General features: G+C 36.4%; 1 protein-coding gene across 3 annotated transcripts; it reads left to right on the top strand.

Annotated features, from left to right (window-relative positions):
• Positions 1–17,574: 17,574 nt before the first annotated feature.
• On the top strand, positions 17,575–19,390 carry LOC145166995 (B3 domain-containing protein Os11g0197600-like). Of its 3 annotated transcripts, none has more exons than XM_079086068.1 (5): positions 17,575–17,627; positions 17,795–17,872; positions 17,959–18,244; positions 18,314–18,441; positions 18,927–19,390. In XM_079086068.1, exons 2-5 carry the CDS (start codon positions 17,804–17,806, stop codon positions 18,963–18,965), a joined length of 522 nt encoding a protein of 173 aa, XP_078942194.1. In that variant the 5' UTR covers positions 17,575–17,627; positions 17,795–17,803; the 3' UTR covers positions 18,966–19,390. The 3 variants fall into 3 exon arrangements, with proteins under 3 accessions (XP_078942194.1, XP_078942192.1, XP_078942193.1); XM_079086066.1 differs by having other exon boundaries at positions 18,944–19,390; XM_079086067.1 differs by having other exon boundaries at positions 18,320–18,441; positions 18,944–19,390.
• The last annotated feature ends 2,685 nt before the right edge of the window (positions 19,391–22,075 follow it).

Consider the following 22,075-nt stretch of genomic DNA (forward strand, 5'->3'; position numbering starts at 1 on the left):
GGGTTCAGTCATACTAGATACTAGAGCATACTATAAAGAGAAACAGGGAGGTAGAAACAATACGCGATAACAAAGAGAATATACTAAGATACTATAACAGAAAGAACATACTAAGATACTATAACATAATGAACATACTAAGATGATATAGCATAAGAACACTTCAGGATCTAAGTATATCAATGAATCACTAACTCATTGTTCTAAACAAAAGGTGATAGTTAAATTGGGTATACATGATCGTATAACTTTAATGTGAGCCTACTTCACGGATCAGCAACTGGTTTGCTGAAGTCGCGTTTGGTTCCCAGAATCTATTGCAGGGAGAGCGTATAGTATGGGGACTATTCATCACATTATGACCTTAATAAATCAATTACGTTTTAAGGTAATCAGTACTGCAGGTTGTCAATTCAAAAGACACCTATGTATTTATATTTTCCCATTACTTTCATTTTGTGACAGTTCCACTTGAAAGTTAATGCAAACTATTTTCGAGTCAAGATAGTTATAAACTAAGGAAAACTTTCATTTTACAATCGACAACCAGAACAGTTGAGTCTAGTACATTCAGTAGTAAGGGGCCTATAATGCTAACTTTATGATCCCTTAGTGTATGCATTCAGGGATATATATTAATCGGATCCGACAGGTAGTAGGATGTGTGCTTTCCGCTTCATTTCCTATTCCTTGTTTGGTTGTGGGCTTAGAGCAGATTCACCCAGCCTACTATCTATCAGATCTTAGCTATATATATGTTCCGTATACACCAAGTAATCATAAGGGGTACCAGGTATGGGCCAGGTCATAGGACACTAATTCAATGCACAGTTTTCTAGTACAAAACATACTTTTCAAATAGAACATTTGGTAGTCAAAACTAGAAACATACCAATAAAGGTTTAATCCATTTTATTAAACCAGTATAAACTTAAAAGACCTTAGGTGGTTAATTCTATAATACCTTAGTTTATACATCAGGGTTATATATAATTAATACCCGATATGTAGTTGGATGGGTGCTTTCCGTCTCATTTCCTGTTCCTTGTTTGGTTGTGGGCTTAGGGCAGATTCACACAATTAACTATCTGTTCGATATTAGATTATATATAGCTAGTATAAACTAAGTGATTATAGAAGGAACCACTGTGGTTACCATTTTTACTAAAAGAAATAAGGGTTTTCTTAAAGAATCTTTTCATCAAAAATAAAGGAACTATTACAGTTAACTCCGTGAGTACCAAGTGAATACGCCAGGGTTATATACAACGATGATCTAACAAACAAAGGGATGTATGCCTTCCGCCTCATTTCATGTTCCTTGTTTGGTTGTGGGCTTAGGGCAGATACACACAACCGATTGTTTGTTTACTCTGGGTTTTATATAACTTGTATCCATTTAGTACTCATAGAAAGGATTGTAGAGTCATTTTTACTTATCTTTCATCAAAGCATGAAATATAGGATTTTCTGGAGGAACAGACGAACTTTTCTAAACAGAACTTACAACTTACTACAACTTTCTTACAACTTACTTACATCACTAAAATCTTATGAACTCACCAGCTTAAATGTTGATCTACGCTTTCAAAATACCTTGTATTCTCAGGAGACCAGTAGACAGGTATGCGTACTGGGATTCAGAAGATGGAGCATAATAGCTTCAAGTCTTTTTGTTATTTACTTTGTATTTTATGTTATGTGAATCACATACTTTGTAAACACTTTCTTTCTAATGAAATGGTTGTTTATTACTTTGCTTACTATGATGCATGACTTGTGATACTAAACATGACGTCCACCACCCCAGAACGTTTCCGCCATTCCGGTTTTGGGGTGTGACAAATACGGAAAAGGAAAAGGCAAAGACAATAGTTGAAACCGCGACTTCTCCTTGAGGGATGAGGCGTGTTAGCTACTAAGGCAATGACTTTTTTTGTATTGTCGGTGTTTATTGTATTTAATGTATACATGTATCTTAAATGAAGGGAAAAGACCTAGTATAAGTCTCGAGCCTGAGACATCTAACAAAACAATGCAACATGTTAATCTTTGAGCCAATAAAAATTGTTAATTCATTCTTAACTCAACGAAAAAACAATTGGCCATTTCTAATGTCATATTCATTAAGAAAACAAAGAAATCAGATGTCAGTACCTAGAACTTTAAGGGCTAAATGCAAGAAATAACATTGAACTTTTTTTAATAATAGCTTTATACTTTCATATTTCTTATTATAACATGTACTTTAACTTAATGTTTATTAAGACATTTTACTTGATAAATATATACTTATTATAACAATAGATAACATGTTGATTCGAACTATGATCATTTGACGCAACTTAATAAATTTTTATGTGATAATAAAGATAGCCCTTGGCTCACCGGCTAACACGCTCTGTCTTCAAGGAGAAGTCACAAGTTTGATTTTTGCATTTAGTGCCTCATCCTTTTTCATTTTAAGATATTACATTTTAAAATATCTGTGGGTGACTAGCCAAGAGCTAAAATGAAAAAAAATCAAAAAATAATGACAAATAAGGAACAAACAAAATGTTGGAGCTAAATGCAAACTCAAACGTAAATATTAAGGCTATGCAAAATGAGAAAAACATTCATGTCAACCAAACCGACACGTCATCAGAACTTGTTGGTGACCAGCCAATGACCCAAAAATGAAAAATGTTTTAGAAAATATAATGGCATATAAGGAACAAAAAAAAATGTGAGGATAAAGAAGAATAAGTTTAAATATATAATGGCTTTTGTGATATTAACCCAAAAAAGGTATACACACACAATGTTCTAAATGGCATGAGGCGTGGCGTAGCGGCAATGTCAAGTCTTAAGCTTTACGAGCCATGGTGAGTCATATCGTTTTTCAAGGCGTGATATAAGGCAACGATTTTATATTGATTTATAATTATATTACCACATAAATATAAATTTATATCAAATATAACTAGTTTTTAGAAGTGTTATATCAATAACTAATAACAAAAAGCTAACAAAAAACACAATAGTTGTTTCTCCGATTAGAAAAGACATAACAAAAAGCAAAAAAATTGTGTCTCAAACAAAAAAACATGCATCATAACACGCCACAGTGTGCCATGACACGCCATATCATGCCTTGCCACGCGTCACACCTAACAACAACGTTATGATGCTTTTTGTAATGGCAAGCCACGCCTCACGCAATGGTGCGTCTTTTAGCGCCATGTCGCGCCTTTTAGAACACTATATATATATATATATATATATATATATATATATATATATATATATATATATATATATATATATATATATATATATATATTGTAACACCGGTTATTAGGTATTTCCATTTCAGCCCTTAATATTTTAATTTGTTGCAATTAAAACTTGTACGTTGGGCCTACTAGTCTTATACGCCGGGCGTAAGTGAGCAAGTGAGACGCATCAAAGGTGGAGTATGCTTGGCGTACACGTGAGTACGTTGGGTGTACTCGTGCGGTCCTTAAACGTTAAATTTTTAGGGTTGTGTCGCCTATTTAAACATCTTAATCCCCCTTGTGCCTTCCTATGACCAGTCACCATTCCTCTAAACCCTAAAATCGAATCCCTAGCCCTTTTGAGTGAGATTTGAAGCTTGAGAGTGATCTTTAAGTGTTCTTGTTAGTGAAGGAAGATCATTTAGGAAGTGGTGGTGCATTCAAGCCTTTAGATCTAGGATCTACATCTCTTTGTTCATCTTTTGAAGGTATAAAGTTCATACCTTGGAGCTTGTTTTGCTAGATCTCATTTAGGCTTGGAATCATGTTGTTTTTGTCCCAATTCATGAGTTATGGAGTTTTTAGTGAAGTGAAATGTTAGGTCTTTGGGATTAAGCTCTACTTATCCATACAAAGGCTTAAAGTCAGAGACTTTATGGATTAAAACGTCCTTTAAGGGCCAGACCTGAATTTGGAGTAAATGTCTTAATGATTAACACATTAAAAGTTGAGTTTTGAGACTCAACCACGTACGCCAAAAGTAATCCTGGCTACACCCAGCATAGCCAGTTGCGAGCCTGTTCCTTCCCAGCCAAGTGCTATACGCCCAACGTAGGGCTGTGTACGCCACGTGAACGACCATGGTTTGAGTTTCTTTGACTTGTGGGCTAATGGTCTTTTACCAAAAATATGGATTAGACTTGGCTTGGGATTAATGGAGTATGGAAATTACCTTAATTATTAATTAGGATTAATTAGTGTAATTATTAGGTGGAGTCTAGTTATGGCAGTTCGGGTGTGAGTTCTATCAATCATCTATGCGGGGTGAGTCTCCTTACTATTCTTATCTGTGTGGTAGAATATATTTGTATATGTGATGACTAGCTGGGTCTATGTGTTATTAATGTGATATGGTTTACTATGTGTGCTGAGACTTCGGGTAGTCTCCAGGGTTGCTGATAGCCCACAGGGCCTGCTCTTTGCCCACTCAGACTTCGGGGAGTCTCCAGGGTTTCTAATAACCCATATTTGTTTATTTTGTGTTGTGTTATATGTGGTATTTTTGGGGACTCACTAAGCTTCGTGCTTACAGTTGTTGATTAAATGTGTTTCAGGTACTTCTGAGGATCGCGGGAAAGTAAAGGCTTTATTGCACACACTCGCCTGCAGTTTATGATTCCGGATATCTTGGAACACTCTGATATTTTTATGATGATCTATAATTGATATTGTTATTTTCTTGAGATGGTTTTTATGAACAATGTTTTTATATTAATTTAAAAATGAAAATTTTGGTCTGGAAATTTGGACGTTACAAATTGGTATCAAAGCCCTGGTTTGAGGGATTTGGATGGACTCTTGGGGGATTCCAAACTCAAACTAAGGATCTGAGGATTTTCATAAAAACTTTTCTAAAAGAAACAAAGAATTTCAAAGGAGAAAACCGGATGAAGCAGTGTGTACAATCAACCAAAGCTCGAGCGGTAGTTTCCCATAATATCTCTATTTATTCTATGTCTAATAATGAGTTGTTATCTTATGAACTGGTAGAATTGCATGCTAGTTGATAGGCTAAGGATCCTTCAGGAAGATTGTGCCAGGGCTGCCTTATTTTCCATGGCTTTAGCCTAGGAGGTTACTTTTATAAGATTGAACCTATCATAGTTATTTGCTTAGTGTATGTTGCATAATTGTACATAGTTAGGATTTTATAGCCTTAGAATGCCTGGTTTAGCCTTTCTTCCTGTTCCTTGTTTGGTTGTGGACATGAGGTAGAATCATTTATTCGTCTGTCTATTGATTATGATATTGTGTATGATTGGCATACACGAAGCAGATGGCGAGGATAACGAAGATCTTTGAGAGGTGAAGTGGTGTTGGGGAGTAGTCTAGGATGAGTGCCTAGATGCTTAGTAGTGTTTTTGAGGAACCTGTAGGGTGAGTGTAGAGATACCCTTGAGGAATAGATTTCTTGTGACTTAGGGTCTTAAGAGGACGAGTTGAGGCAAATACGGGGTGGTATGGAAGGTAGTATTGGGCATGTACTACTGAAAGCACCAGATCCGTACGCGACTCAAGAAGGAATATTAGGGTGCTGAGGAACTTTCAGGAGTGTGTAAGTGTTTGTGTAGGCGCTTTAGCCTATTTCTGATAGTTTTCTTGTGTGGTTCGGTATGGTGGTTACCCGAGGTTTAGGCTCCAGCGACCCCAAGAGCTAAGTGCCAGTGATGATGAGATCTATAGGATCATTACCACCAAGTTGGCCATAACGATCAGAGAGGCCATACCATAGATGTTCGGGTTTATTAATACCAAATTGATCGATACTTTCAAAAAGCGTTATGTCGCTATCACTAAGGTTACTGTTGCCACAGCCACCACAATTGTTGTTGCTGCGAGACCGCAGGGGGGTGATTCGTTGTGGTACCGGGAGTTTAACAACATGAAGCCACCACAGTTTGACGGGACCCAAGACCTGATTTTTGCGATGAGATGGATTTCTGATGTTGAGGGTTGTTTATACACTTGCTCCTGTCCAGAGAATTTAAAGGTTTGCTTTACGCTGAACCTGCTTCGCCTGGGAGCGAAGGATTGGTGGAAGTTTGTGACGGCTGACTATTCTCCTACGAAGAATTCTGCAGTGACTTGGGAGATATTTACTGAGATGTTCAGATATGAGTTTGTACCAGTGGTGAAGAGAGAGCGGTTGGTCGATGAGTTCTTGTCTCTCAAGCAGAAGACAAAGACGGTGACTGAGATCACCAGGATGTTCCATGAGAGACCCTGTTTTGCCCTGAATACGTGTCTTCAAAGCAGGCATGTGTGAGTCGGTATCTGAGTATCCTGAGGAAGGATATCCGTGAGTTCGTTGCGAACACTTCATATCAGATATTGGCTAAGCTATAGACCAATGCCAGGAGGAGGGAGATCGAGCTAGAGACTCAAAAGTGAGAGGAGAGAGAGAGAGGCTCAGGGGAGAGAGAGAGAGGAGGCCAGTTCAGTTGCAACCGGTGACTAAGCGGGTCAAGCCCGCTGATTCGAGAGTTGGAGGTCAGAAGGGTCGCACTTGCAATAAGTGCGGAAAAGGTCATGACGGACCTTGTCAGTTAGGGATTATTTGCTACATGTGTGGCAAGGAGGGGAATATGGTGAAGGATTGCCCCAATGGATTTCGGGTTTACTTCAATTACAACCAGCTGGGTCACATGAGGTCCGAGTGTCCTCAGCTTGCATCGAGGACAGTTTAGGCTCCTGCTCCTACTACCTTGCGTATTACTGATGGTCGGCAGGGGAAGGCCGAGGCTCCGAGGGCTTGGGGGAGAGCATTTTGTCTGACAGCAGTGGAGGCCCGATCGGCACCTGACGTCGTGGCTGGTATGTGTTTCTTTATTATTTCTATTGATTTGTATTATGTTTGCTTATGATATTGCTTATGTAGGTACTTTCCTTGTGAATTATGTACATGCTCTAGTGTTGTTTGACTTGGGTGCGGGTCGATCTTTGTGTCATCATCCTTTTGTCATGATTTTAGCATTGCACGTGAGGCTCTAAATAGGTCTTTGAGGATTTCTATAGCTGATAAGCGTGCGGTCACCGCTACAGATATCTATCGGGGCTTTGTATTGGACATTTTTGGTGTTGGGTATCTGATAGACCTTATCCGTATTATAATGAGAGATGTATGTGTTATTGTGGGTATGGGTTGGTTGAGCCGGTATGGGGCTATGATTGACCGTGAACAGGAATTAGTGGCGGTTCGAGATCCTAGTGGGGGAGTGCTTACCATTTACGACGAGGGTACTAAGTCAGGATCGACTTTCTGTTATGCCGCCAGGGCGAGGAAGTGTTTACAACATAGGTGCATGGGTTATATGACATATGTGGTGGATACCCGAATTGACGAGAAGAGATCAATTTCCATCCATGATGTTCCTGTTGTACGTGATTTCCCTGATGTTTTTCTGGAAGATTTGTCGGGTGTGTCTCCCAAGAGGCAGGTGGAGTTTCGGATCGACCTGATCCCTGGTGTTGCACCGATTGCCAAGGCACAGTATCGCCTCGCACCACCCGAGATGCAGGAGTTATCCTCTCAGCTTCAGGAGCTGATCGGAAAGGAGTTTATTCAGTCGGGTAGTTCGCTGTGGGGAGCACCGATCCTTTTTGTCAAGAAAAAGGATGGTTCACACCGGATGTGTATTGACTATCGGGAATTGAACAAGCTGACAGTGAATAACCGTTATCCGTTACCGAGGATTGATGATCTTTTCGATCAGTTATAGGGGGCATCTTGGTTTTCCAAGATCGATCTGAGGTCTGGTTACCATTAGATGAGAGTACAAGAGCAGGATATTCAGAAGACGACCTTTCGAACTCGTTATGGGCATTACCAGTTCGTGGTGATGCCTTTTGGGCTCACCAATGCGCCGGAAGGGTTCACGGATCTCATGAATCGGGTGTGTAGGCCCATGTTGGACCGGTCAGTGATTGTCTTCATCGATGATATCTTCATCTATTCAAAGACCAGAGAGCAACATGAGGAGCATTTGCGGCGAGATTCTTGGGGTTCTGAGGATGGAGAAGCTTTACACAAAGTTCTCCAAGTGTGATTTTTGGTTGCACGAGGTTCAGTTTCTAGGAAACCTCGTCAATCAGAATGGTATCTTGGTTGACCTAGCCAAGATTGATGCGGTTATGCGATGGGAGGTTCCGAAGTCTCCATCTGAGATTCGGATTTTCCTCGATTTGGCGGGATATTATCGGAGATTCATTTGAGACTTCTCCAAGATTGTTGTTCCTCTCACAAAGTTGACAAGGAAGGATGTTGTTCCTCTCACAAAGTTGACACTACAGTATAGTGTCAACAACCCACGGCTATCATAGTCGAAGGAGGAAACCTGACCCACAATATGCTCGCTCTTCCGAATGCCTCCTTCATATCCTTCTGCTGGGCCTCTCAGATCTGCTCCAGAAATGGAGTCACTACTGTCATCCGCAGACAAATATCTCTGATCGGGGCTGCCTTGCGACTAAGAGCATCGGCCACAACATTAGCCTTTCCCGGGTGGTAGAGGATCTCACAATCGTAATCCTTCACCACATCTAGCCACCGACGTTGCCTCATGTTCAAATTCGGCTGATCATTGAGGTACCTCATACTCTTGTGATCCGTGTAAATGGTACAACGGACCCCATAGAGGTAATGTCGCCAAAATCTTGAGGGTGAAGACAACCTCCCCCAACTCCAAATCATGCGTTGGGTAGTTCGCCTCATGATGCTTCAGCTGCCTCGAGGCGTAGGCGATGATGTGCCCTCTCTGCATCAGTACTGCGCCCAAACCCGATATGGACGCATCGCAGTACACTACGAAATCCTCCATGCCCTCTGGCAGGGCGAGGATCGGTGCCTCGCATAGTCTCTGTCTCAATGTCTCAAACACTGCCTGCTGCTCAGGCCCCCAGCGAAATACAACGACTTTCTTCGTCAGCCGGGTCAAGGGTACGACTATCATGGAGAAATCCTAAATGAATCTCCGGTAATAGCCCGCCAATCCCAGGAAACTCCGAATCTCAGATGGAGACTTCGGAACCTCCCATCTCATCACGGTCTCTACTTTGGCCGGATCGACCAAAATCCCGTTCTGGTTGACAAGGTACCCCAGAAACTGCACCTCATGCAACCAGAACTTGCACTTGGAGAACTTGGCATACAAGCTCTCCCTCCTCAGGGTATCTAACACCTCCCGCAAGTGCTCCTCATGCTGCTCATGCGTCTTGGAGTAAACCAAGATGCCATCGATGAAAACTATCACAGACCAATCCAGCATCGATCTGCATACGCGGTTCATGAGGTTCATAAACGCGACAGGAGCATTGGTGAGCCCGAAGGGCATCACCACGAACTCGTAGTGGCCATAGCGAGTCCGGAACGCAGTCTTTTGTACACCCTCGTCTCTAACCCTCATCTGATGGTTGCCTGAACGTAAATCTATCTTGGAAAAACAAGATGCCCCATGTAGGTGGTCGAAGAGATCATCAATCCTCGGGAGTGGGTAACGGTTCTTCACCGTTACCTTGTTCAGCTCCCGGTAATCTATACACATCCGATGCGACCTGTCCTTCTTCTTCACGAACAGAATCGGGGCTCCCCAGGGTGAACTGCTCGGTCTGATGAATCCCTTGTCTAACAGCTCCTGCAGCTGTGTAGACAACTCCTGCATCTCGGAAGGAGCCAACCGATACGGTGCCTTGGCTATCGGAGCCACACCAGGGACCAGGTCGATCCTAAACTCCACCTGTTTCTCCGGAGGTATCCCAGGAAAATCCTCTGGAAACACATCCGGGTACTCTCGTACCACTGGCACATCACTCACAGTCGCGTTGCCCTCCTCCCGGGTATCCATGACATAGGCGACATATCCGGCGCAACCCTGCTGAAGGTAGCACCGAGACCTCGCTGTTGAGCATAAAGTTGGTCCGCGCTGTGGCCTCTCGCCCTGAATCACCAGCTCTCTCCCACTTGGGGTCCTGACATAGGCGACATTGGCAACATCTTCCTAGATCCTTAGCCCTAATCTAGCATGCGATTCTTATACAAGGACAACAAGCATATCAGACATCATTCATAGATCCTTAGCCCTAATCTAGCATGCAGTTCTCATAGCCATATCATATCATAACAGAACATGTATGGGTATCTTGGGGAAAACTTACTTGAGCTCGGCCGGTTGTACGCATCACATACCTTGTTCTTTCTTAAAACCTTTTTATTTTAAATTTTAGAAAAACTATTTTCTTGTAAAAATCTTTCAAACCCTCGATTTGAGTCCAGACACCCCCGAAGGTGTGTCCAAATCCCTCAAACCAAGGCTCTGATACCAACTTGTAACATCCCAAATTTCAAGACTAAAAATTTCATTTTTAATTAAGTAACTTATAAAATTGTTTACTGAAAAACATCATCGAATCGTATCATTTCATAAAATTATAGTCACATATCTCAAACCATAACATAAAATAGTAATAATGTCAGAGTACAATCCCATGAATTTCATAGTGCGGAAATCCTGTGTGTGTGATGCGCTGTTACTGTGTCGGTTCCTTCCCCTTCGAAGAAGAGGTACCTGAAACTGTAAGTACAAAACTTAGTAAGTTCCCCCATCATACCGCATACCATACAATAAAATATCTAGCCATGAATATCTGGGTGTCGGCCTCCCTTTCGGTCTATTTCAACCGGATAGTTGCCTAGCATATCTGGGTGCTGGCCTCCCCTTCGGTCTATTTCAACCTGATGACTGCCTAACATATCTGGGTGCTGGCCTCCCCTTCGGTTTATTTCAACCGGACGACTGCCTAGCATATCTGGGTGCTGGCCTCCCCTTCGGTCTATTTCAACCGGATATCGGGAACTATTTCACCCCTACCACTACCACATAGAATCATAGCATACTGGCACATATAACATAACAGATAGTGGCATACCAGACAATTATCACACATACAATTATCTAGCTACAAACTCCTACTAGTGGACCGACATTGTGGCCTTAGACCCACTCCTACTGGAAGGCAACTCACCTCGTAAAGCTGAGTATCGAATCTCGTGGGACATAATCTCTAACAGCTGCTTCGATGACTCCCGACTATCATAATCATAATAACACTCAATCAGAATCTATAACACTACTTAGGGTAAAATGACCATTTTACCCCCTTGGCCTAACTTGAGCCATTCCTAAGGCCCAATTCTAACTTATTATACCCAGTGCACCCATGGCCCATCAAAGGCTCCCTAAGGCCCACAAATGGCCCAATTTTCTAAATTGGGCCCAACACTTCAAATGGGCCTTTACACAAGTCCAATAAATCCTTAGCCCAAAATGAATAATCTCGAGTGGCCCAATATGGCCCATAAGGCCCAAAACTTCTAATAACAAATTCCCAAGCCCAAAACTTAATCCATTAAGTCTTCATGTCCAAAATGTAGATCCAGGTCCTTTAAGACCTCCTAATCCATAAAGTCACAAACTTTATGTGCTTGCATGCATGGTTGGGGTCAAAACATGATTTTGGTCCTTTTAACAAGCTTTAAGACCATCAAACACTTGCATGGTTGTGGCTTAACCATCAAGGTCCGATTTTTATGACTCTAAATGGCTCTAATAGCTCAAAAGGACAGCTCTTTTGGTCTGAAACTAACAAGATGCAAGCAACCTCAACAATGAAGTCCAAAAATGACATTAAACACTCCCATAAACAAATCTAAGCATGCAATGGTCAAGTTTGGAACTTGATACCTCAAAAGAGTCAGAATGATGCCAATCTCCTGGATCTACAAGCTCCTCTTGAATCCTTGCTTATTCCTCAACCTCCTTTTCTTCTAAGAACACCAAAATCACACAAAGAAGCTCTCAAATGGCAAAAATACACAGAAGTGGGTTAGGGTTTTCGAGGTGGCTGCTTAAGGTAATAGGGAGGTTGGTCGAAAGGCATAATGTCCTTTATATATATAGGGATCAAACCCAAAAAGTTAGGGTTATAGTATCCTCGCGCGTACGTTGCGCGTACCCTTTGGTACGCTGGGCATACGTGCATGGCTTCCGTGTTCAAATCCTTTGAGTACGCTGAGCGTACCTGGCATGGTACGCCCCGCGTAATACCCTTTTCAGCCCAATTTTCGAAGCCCAACTATCCTGGCCCAAACCAAAGCAACCCATTCTTCAATAAGATAATTAATAATAATACATGGTAAATCCCGGATGTTACACACGCACACACACACACACACACACACATATATATATATATATATATATATATATATATCATCTCTAATAAATGAATGTTTTTTACCACTTGTCAAATTCTCAAGAGTTTTGCCACATGTAATTTTGTGGTTTTTTTTAATAAATTAATTTCACATGTCATTTTGTGGTTGCTTTGTATTAAATGAGATTAATTAATTAATTAATATATTTATTCTATTAGTTTCGAAAATAAAAATTATAAATGCTGTATATAATTTTCTTTTCTATGATATCATAAATACGCATCCAATTTTGATTGTGCCAACTCAAATTCTAAACTAATCGTATATACTTTCCAAAATAATATCATGTTTATTATATGGTATTACAATTTACCTATACCAATTTCTTGATACATATTGATTGGCTGTTTCAAAGTCAAACTTTAACTGAAATCGTAGAAGTCAATTTATATTGATCAAAAGTCATTTGAAGTTTAAGTGCAATCTCTTAAATAGTTTTGATAGAAAAATAATCATCATATCATATCATATCATATCATACTATATTATAAAGGAAACATTTTTCCTTTCACCACATTCATTTGAAACTCCTATGCATTTTTCATTTCACCACATTCATTTGAAACTCCCATGACTTTTCAATTTCTTTCTAATAATAATTATAAGTTGGTTAATAAGGTTAAATAAATATTAAACCTAAAGTGTAATCATATATAAACTAAATTTTAATAATAAAGTAATATCTTTACTTCTACTTATAAAGTTGTTTTTTTTAACTTTCAACATATTATACTTAATTGATTAGTTTTAATATATTGTTGGATGTAAACCATTATCATTTTAAAGATACAATTTTGGAACAATTTGTATAAAATATTTAAATTATTAATTTGAATATAACATTACAGGGTCAACTTAAATATAAATTTAAGTTGAACTTAAACAACTCAAAGAATATTTTGTAAATAGTTAAAAGTGTTTAGTTGTAGCGTCTTTCTAATAATGATTATAAATTGGTTAATAAGGTTAAATAAATATAAAACCTAAAGTGTAATCATAAATATACTAAATTTCAGTTTTAAAATAATATCTTTAATTCTACTTATAAAGTTATGGCTTTAACTTTTAACAAATTATACTTAATTTATTAGATTTAATATGTTGTTGTATGTAACCCTTATCAGTTTAAAGCTACAACTTTTGAACAGTTTGGACAAAATACTTAAATTGTTAATTTAAATATAACATTACAATGTCAAGTTAAATATAAATTTCAATTTCACTTAAAAAAACCAAAGAATATTTTGTAAATAGTTAAAAATGATAAATTGTAGTGCTAAATGCAAAAACTAAATTGTAATCTCAATTTAACTAAACTATTTCCTAAATATATTTTTATAATCGTTAAAAATTTTCAAATAAGTAACTTAAAATAACTTACAATAACAATAGTTAAGAATAACTCTATATAAATGATTATATTGTTATCTTTAAAATCAAAAAATAATGTTTGATGTTGTAAATAATTATAATGATAGAAAGTAAAACATTAAGCAAATAAATTTTAAAAAATTAATTAACAATAACAACAACTATAAATAACATTAAACCATATATTATATTTAATTTTATTCATTTGTAACTCGCGGATAGAAGTCATTCAAACGATTGAGATTATGCAGTTATAATAGATCTATATATTATCATATAATTCAAAATAATCAATATATTATATCAATTTAGTATACGAATTATTATATCAAATTTAACAACAACGTTATTGCTATATTTAAAAAAAAAACATATATTTATAAATACTTCAACTATATAGGTGTTTCTGCGCAACGCACGGACGTTCACCTAGTACATTATAATCCGAAACAAATTGAAAGTGACTCTCTATAATTGATAAATTCAATGTAATTCATTATAATCGATTTTGATTTAATACTATTTTTAGTTTTTTTAGCAATTAAACTTTTATTTTAATCAACCCGTGTATTATACGGTTCTCACACCTAATATATATATATATATATATATATATATATATATATAGAGAGAGAGAGAGAGAGTTTTACGCTTAATGTTACAGTTGGATTTGATGTTCTTGACTGAGTAAATATTCACTTTACCGAGGAATTAGGCAGGTTGGTGAAGTCTGTTTATGGTATATATATATAATCCATTCATAATAGAAAGTTTAAAGGTTTTAAGACTAAAGTCTTAAAACTAAAGAGGTGAAATCTTAATCATTGATTTTACATCAAATACATCAAGGGTATAAAATTGTGATCCATGTGAACTAAAAATAACCGATCAAAATAAAGTATTTTCATAACCCTAGATATAAAATACAACTCCACTCTATCCCCATTTCAGTTTTTATCAACGGCCGTTTGTTTCTCCTTGCCATCATCTCATCAACCCGAACCCATCAGCCCCCATCACCGACTTCTATTGTCCACCGTCACCTTCGTAACCGCCACTTCCATCAGCAAGACTGTCGACATTGACGACAACACCGCCGCTACTCTTCTATACTCTCCAAAACTGTTATTTCTCTCCTCAAATACCAACAACTGACACCATTAGTCAACACCCAAAACATCGCACCACCGTTCTTTGCATTTCTACCTCGCTCTCTGTTTATTTCCCTAATTGTTTAAGCTTTCTTGTAATCATTCTTTGAAGTTTTACTTCTTTAGATATGTGTTTGTATATAGATTTTGCGTATGTGTATTTAGTGTTTTATATTTGTGTGTATACGAGTTTACAGATGTCTCTGTATAGATCTCTCTTAGGGTTTTTGTGTTTAGATCCGGTGTGTTGATTTTTTTTCCTTCTGTTTGGTTACAAATCTGAGTTTTGATTTTTTACGTTCCATTATTAATCCTTTTCTCTGGTATAAATCTTTTATGTTAATACTTTTTATTTATTCAATTTATATAGTAATCTTGAGAAAATAGTATATGTATTATTGTGTTTTTATTGATATTTAACAAAAGATTTAAGGTCTATACTCTATTTCATAGATCTTGAGAAAATGGTTCAGCGAATAGGGAATGTAGCTATTTGTTCTGATGTTTGATTAGGTTTTGATAATTATTTATCTTTTTTCGTTTAAAGTTTTTCTAAATCCAGACAAATAAGATCTAAATATATTGTTTCTTATTGTTGACGACTCTTTTAACTATTTGTTCTTATCTTTTTTTATGTGGATGGAGTTCGAACTTTTTTTTTCCAGTGAGTTGGAACTTTTTTCTGAGATCTATAACTTTTAATATTTGTTTTGCATGGGATTGAAAACTTATTATGTTTTGCTCTATTGTGTTAAAACCTTATTGAATTACCATAGTCCTCAAGGGTTAATTCGTTGTTTGTACTTATTAGATGAATAGTTTTAAATCATAATTTCTTTGTGGTTTCTAGAAATGAAAATGGTTGTGTATATATATTAATGCTATTATGTTATTATAAATATATAAATTAAATAAAATATTAAATTTATAGTTTCAAGAAATGGAATGGGTTGTCTTCGTTTGTTAAACTGCTGGGTATTGGCCCAGGGGCGTTTTTGTGCGTCATAAAGCACAAGCACCGCACTCCTTCATTGTTTTTTGGGCGTTATACGTATGTGGGTGTTGGTTGCTTTTCGTTACCACTACACCTACCAGCCTTAAAAGCGTTAATATGTAAACACTTAAGCGATTGTGACGATCTATTTTTTTGTTTATAAAAAGATATCATTAAAAGAAATATGTGGTTTTTATATATTTGTAAAAATAGACAAAATAGTTGATTTATTATCAACCAGATGATATATAGAAACAAATAAAATATTAATGAAATTTGAAAAATTCAAAAGGTTATAGCATACCTTTTGCTGTCAAATATAGGATGCCGTGGCTATCATTGCAAAAGCAAAGGAAAACTACATATGTTCCCTATGTATTGTTATCACCACCGTCTCAAATTTATTAGATTTTATTAGGTTATAATCCTTGAAACCACGATCGGTATATCTAAAATTTTTATATAGATAAAATAATAATAAATGTCAAAAAAAAAAACAAATGTTATTATCATATGATTTTGTATTTTCAAAATTTGAATTAAATTTGATTTGTTACAAAAAAAAAAAAGAAATAATAAAAATCATAGAAAAATATCATGTGTCAAAGAGACATTCTAAAAAACTGATACGTATTATTTTTAGGTTTCATTTATTAGAAGAAGTAGATTATTAAAATAATTTCTTAATATATATTGTTATAATAATGTTTTTATTATAAACTGATATTAAGGTTGCCAATGGACGGTGATTGTAGCAATTAACGATTTGTTATCTTTATATTTTTTAAATATTGATAAGTAAATGTTAAATCTATGTTATTTATTTATAAAGACTTTCTAATATCTGTTTTAAGAAATATATAAAAAACATTTATTATACAAATATTATCATAAGTAAATCTGAAAATTATTAATGAATTTCACATTTATATATAGTAATAATCCTTATAACTAATTTATTTCATATTACCTATAGTAGTATTTGTTATAATTAATATTTCTTTTATATATATATATATATATATATATATATATATATATATATATATATATATATATATATATATATATATATATATATAGGGCACATATTAGAAAATCATTTATTCATATAACACATTCTCTATTAAATTTTATATTTAAACCAATTTTAAATCAATTATGTTATTTAATATTTTAGACATTTGATAAAATATATTAATTGGTGTCTTGCATGTCTTATGAATAAGACATTTGCCGAAACAAAAACTTAGTCATCTGTCGAATCAAAATCAATCATCGAATGAAACCAATCGATGTCAAAAAAGCTAAACAAAAAAACTAATCGTCGAACAAAAACCAACATTGTGAGATAAACTATTTGTTGTGTGCTAAAGGAAACTAATAGCCAACCCAACCTCTTCGTGGAGCCTGCATTGAGACAACTACATAGAATTTACATTTAATCTAATAAAAAAAATAGTGCAATAGATGACACCAGATAAAAACTATTTCGCTGCTGCAACTATGTACCTAGCTATAAACTATTCGACGTAAGAAACCAACTGAAAAAAAAAACAATCCACTTGATACGAAAATAACACTAATTGCCGCATCAAACCTATCTGTCATAAAGAACTATCTCGCGCCGCCGCATCGCGCGGGTATCCTGCTACTATATATATATATATATATATATATATATATATATATATATATATATATATATATATATATATATATATATATCAAAACTATACCATAAACAGACTTCACCAACTGCCTAATTCCTCCGTAGCCACATCTGCTTCATCACTCATCAGGTGAATATTTACTCAGTCAAGAACATCAAACCCAACCGTAACATTAAGCGTAAAACTCTAAAGTAATTTTGAGTAAATAATTGTGTTTGACTTTAATAAAAGGTTTTTGAAGATAACGTCCGCGGACGATTCTTTATTTTTTGACATTAATGCGTATTACAATACAGTGATAGAAAATGAACTTCAACAAGGGAGATGAAGCTTCGTTCTTCAAGATATTACTTAGTGACTCTGTAGACTACCTTGTGAGTCCTCTCTCTCTCTCTCTCTCGTACATACACCGTTTTTGTTGTTTACATACAGACCTTCAGTTTTTCATCATATTTTGCAGGGATTGGCGCCAGCTTTTGCCAAAAAGTATTTGGAAATAGGTAAGAGGAAGAAAAAAACCATCATTAATCTCAAAACTGAATCTGATGTCAAATGGAGCGTCAAATACCTAAAGATTGAAGACAGATATTACTTCATGGATGGATGGCTCAAGTTTATGAGGGACAATCGTCTTCAAATGGGAGACTTTCTTGTCTTTTGGTTATGTTCTCCTTCTCCAAATCTAATGTTTCAGGTCTTCTTCTTTGCACCCAGTGGCTGCCTCAAACACCCAATTAGCTCTCCAGGTAAAAATTTCGTTGAACAATGCAAACCGCCGGCCATTGGTAGACCAAGTAACGGCTGAGGTGATGCAGGTGTAGGTGATGATGATTGGATGAAACCCTTCGTCAAAAAAGAGAACAGTGATGATGATGATGATGATTTATTGGGAGACGTGCAGAAGTTTGTAAGGGTTCTCAGGATATCCTACCTTCATCGAATGGTAATTACTTTACTCTTTTTTAAATTGCAAGAATGGAGTATTTTACTATGCATCTAATGTAATATATTATTTTTAAGTTACAAATTATGATATCACATGTTTACTATTCTATGTTAAAGTTTAATACTTAAATCTTAAAAACATATCATTTATTATACATATTTTATACAATACTTACATAAAATATTAAAAAAGAAAACTGTTTCAAATAAATGATCAAAAAAAAATAATATTTGGCATAAGTTAGTAAATTGGTAAGTGTACGTGTTGAGTTTCTCTTGCCTTTAGCTTTATTTAATTGTCTATAGGACATGTAAAAAAAGATGGAAACTTAACATATTTTACTTTATTTAACCTAATAAAATGATAATATGGTAAATTTGTTGTGTAAAACGGCTATATATAATAGTAATATGTTGTATGTGGATTGCTAAAGTGGGTGAAGTATTTTAAGCTTTTTGCAATTGGGATTTGATAATTTAAAGGAACGGATTTATGGCAGCCATTGTCGAATGCTATTTTGAATACAACTGGAATCGATGCGTACGCCTATGTGTGGTTGAGAAATGATGACGGAAAGTTATGGAAAGTGGAGGTAGCCAGGTACGGCCAAAAGGGCCAGCCACGTCTGGCGAGAGGATGGTCGGATTTCAGGAAAGGTAATAAAATGAAGATCCAAGACATTTGTGAGATCAGTCATGTGAAGTACAACTTGCTCCATGTTCATGTGATAAAGAAGCAGAAAAGGGGACGACCCTCAACAAGAAAATGATTGGATTGAATAGCTGGTTTCCTGATTATATTTAAGAATAGATGTTAGAATTATATCTTTAATTAAGGATGACAAATGAAAGACTGAACCAGTATATTTTGAACACCTTTTTCATTCATGAATCTTTTGGGTTATCTGGCTGATTGAAATTGATGTTGTAGGTTTACTTGGGCAGATGATAAGATATATAATAAAAAAAGGTTGTGTTTAATTATCTAAAGCTTTTGTTATGACGGTAACGAATTAACGTTATAGCAAAATATTAGTATATCTTTAGTTATTGTTGACCAATTATATTTTTTTTTCTCAATATATCATTAAGGCTTGAATATACTTGTTAAATTAACCAATTTGTAAAATGAAATATACATACCGTTGCGCTGAAACTTCGAAAAATCATAACTTCCTCATACGAATTCAGATTTTGGTGTTCTCTATATGTACGTTCTCGGTTTTACGATTACTACTACTTTTGTTTATACTACTTAGGATAATAAGCAAACTATATAAAATTGACTTTTTACGATGTGCACAGCCGTGTTGGTTTAATCGCAAAACTTCGAAGAAGCATAACTTCTTCATACAAAGTCGGATCTCAGAGTTCTTTATATGTACGAAATCATTGTCACATATATTATAACTTTGGTTAAAATTATTTATCCTAAATAATCTTTTATTGAAATGTCTTTTTATTGTTTTAATTGTCTAGCCTGAATCTACAGGACTTACATTTATCTCCCTTTTAGGATGATTACATCCAGAAATCGTCAAGAAAACAGACATTGTATAACGACTCAGTATGTTACCTTTCCATCCTAGGTAAAAACCATAACTCTTATGTCTTTTCAAATGAATTTTAAACTCTTGGACTTCTTGACTACTGGCGGTGCTCAAACTTGCACATGTCCTTCCTTCTTTGTTGGACCTTCGGTCCTAACCTTCAAATTACCATTCGAACTTCATCAGAGACTCCCGCTCCTTCTCAAATGGACTCAATCTATGGTAAGGTCTTTATTTTGACTACCATAACAGGCCGATGAGTCACGTTCTAATGACCTTTCATCGTATGATGCAATGGCTAGAATCAGGTCTCTTTGAGTCAGACTCTAGCATGGAAGATACCTTTCTTCATGTTCTAATATGGTACAACCACATTGTGTAGGTAGAATTTCTAGCTACTGGCTACTTATCCTTAACTATGACTGTGATACTTCTGTTGATCGCTTCAATTATCTTTTCCTTAAATCCCTTGACTAAAGTCGGACACTACATCGATCATGGTTCTTTAAACCGAGTAACTTACTTCGTAGATATTATTCGGAATCGATGATGACTAAGGTATGAATGAACAATCATCTTCGTAGTCATCATTGAAACAAAGGTAATGACAAAAATGAACAAAACGAATTCAACTACTAGTGCCTCGGTAACCTTGTGCCTTTCCCTGATCCAAGTGCGAGTTCTATGCTTCCGGTAGTATAGGCCTCTACTACCTTTCACACGTACTCATACTCGTCCCAAGAATTTTCTCGCAGTTCTTGAAGTCATCATACAAGAAAATCATATAACAATACATCAGATAATGTAACATAACTAAGGATTATATTAATTCTTAAAAACGTTTACGGTGTTATTAAAGTTCACCGTACACTATGCCTTTTTCCTCAAGCTACATATTATTATCTGTATAGGATGGCTACTTCATATTCTGGACTCCGGATAGGAAGCTCCATAATCTTAATCTCTTGTAGTGTCATCTGCTCCATCACACATCATATGGAATGCTCTTGCCTTTGGCTTTGGTGGAGCATTTAGTTTTGCAGCTTCTTTCTTCTTTGGGAAGTCCTTCATTAAGTGCCCTTCTTCTCTGCATTCAAAACATACCCTCCCATTGTACTTGAACTGATCAGCATAATGATCAGGCCTTTCATATTTGTAGCAGGTCACCTCTTCTTTGCATGGCCTGAAGAGCTTCCTTTTGCACTTTTCACATCGATTTGCTTCTTTGGTATCCCCAGATCTCTTGTCATTGAGTCCGGACTTTGAAAAACTACTCCTCTTATCGGACCTTGAAGATCTCTCAAACTTCCTTTTTTCTCCAGTTTCATCTTTTTCCAGGCCTTTTTCCTTTATATGGGTTTTCATATTCCTAGCTGCCCAGATGGTTGTTTTCAGAGTAGTTTCTAGCTTCACCGTTGGCCCATAATCCGCTGGTAGTCCAATAGAAAACTTTTTTACTTTGGAAAGTTCGGTAGGAACCAAGTTAGGAGCTAGCTTCAACTTGTTAGTGAAAGTTGCAACATACTCGATGACACTCATCTTTGTTTTCTTCAGGTTCTGGAATTCATTGTTGATCTCAATAAGATCTTGCTCAAAACGGTATTGCATATTTAACTCCACAAGGAAGTTCTCCCAAGACATCTTAATATATGGCTTCTCCCTTCAGCATAATATCAACCAATATCTTCCACTAGCTCAACACTCTAGTTTTCAGTTGTCTGACCACTAAGATGGTCTTTTCTCGGTTACTACAATCAGAGCTTTCGAACATCATCTCCATCTCAGAGATCCAATACATAACTTCCACTGGTGTTGGGTTTCCAGAAGGACTTGGTGGTTTGGAAGCCATGAAGTCTTTATACTTTCATATATCTTTTTCAATTTCCTCATCAGGGTTGTTCCTCCTAACCCTTCGTGGTTTAGCTCGGCTAACAGTCCGGATATAGTTTCCTTCCTCAGTCAGTTCCTCATTCAGATTAGGTCGCACGACTAGTGTAGTGGGTTCATATGTATTACTCCGTAGCAGTTCTCTCACATTTTTCCTTTGTTTGGCTAACGAAGCCTGAATCATTGCTTGGACTC

Source organism: Lactuca virosa, chromosome 3 (assembly GCF_052849685.1).
Source record: "Lactuca virosa cultivar CGN04683 chromosome 3, Lactuca_virosa_CGN04683_v6, whole genome shotgun sequence".
Classification (NCBI taxonomy): Eukaryota; Viridiplantae; Streptophyta; class Magnoliopsida; order Asterales; family Asteraceae; genus Lactuca; species Lactuca virosa.

What these genes read in the sequence shown, in the direction of transcription:
- LOC145166995 (XM_079086066.1), top strand. Translation starts at nt 17,804, where the DNA reads ATGAACTTCAACAAGGGAGATGAAGCTTCGTTCTTCAAGATATTACTT. An exon ending in GTGACTCTGTAGACTACCTT is followed by an intron (nt 17,873 to 17,958) that starts GTGAGTCCTCTC and finishes CATATTTTGCAG; the next exon opens with GGATTGGCGCCAGCTTTTGC. An exon ending in ACACCCAATTAGCTCTCCAG is followed by an intron (nt 18,245 to 18,313) that starts GTAAAAATTTCG and finishes GAGGTGATGCAG; the next exon opens with GTGTAGGTGATGATGATTGG.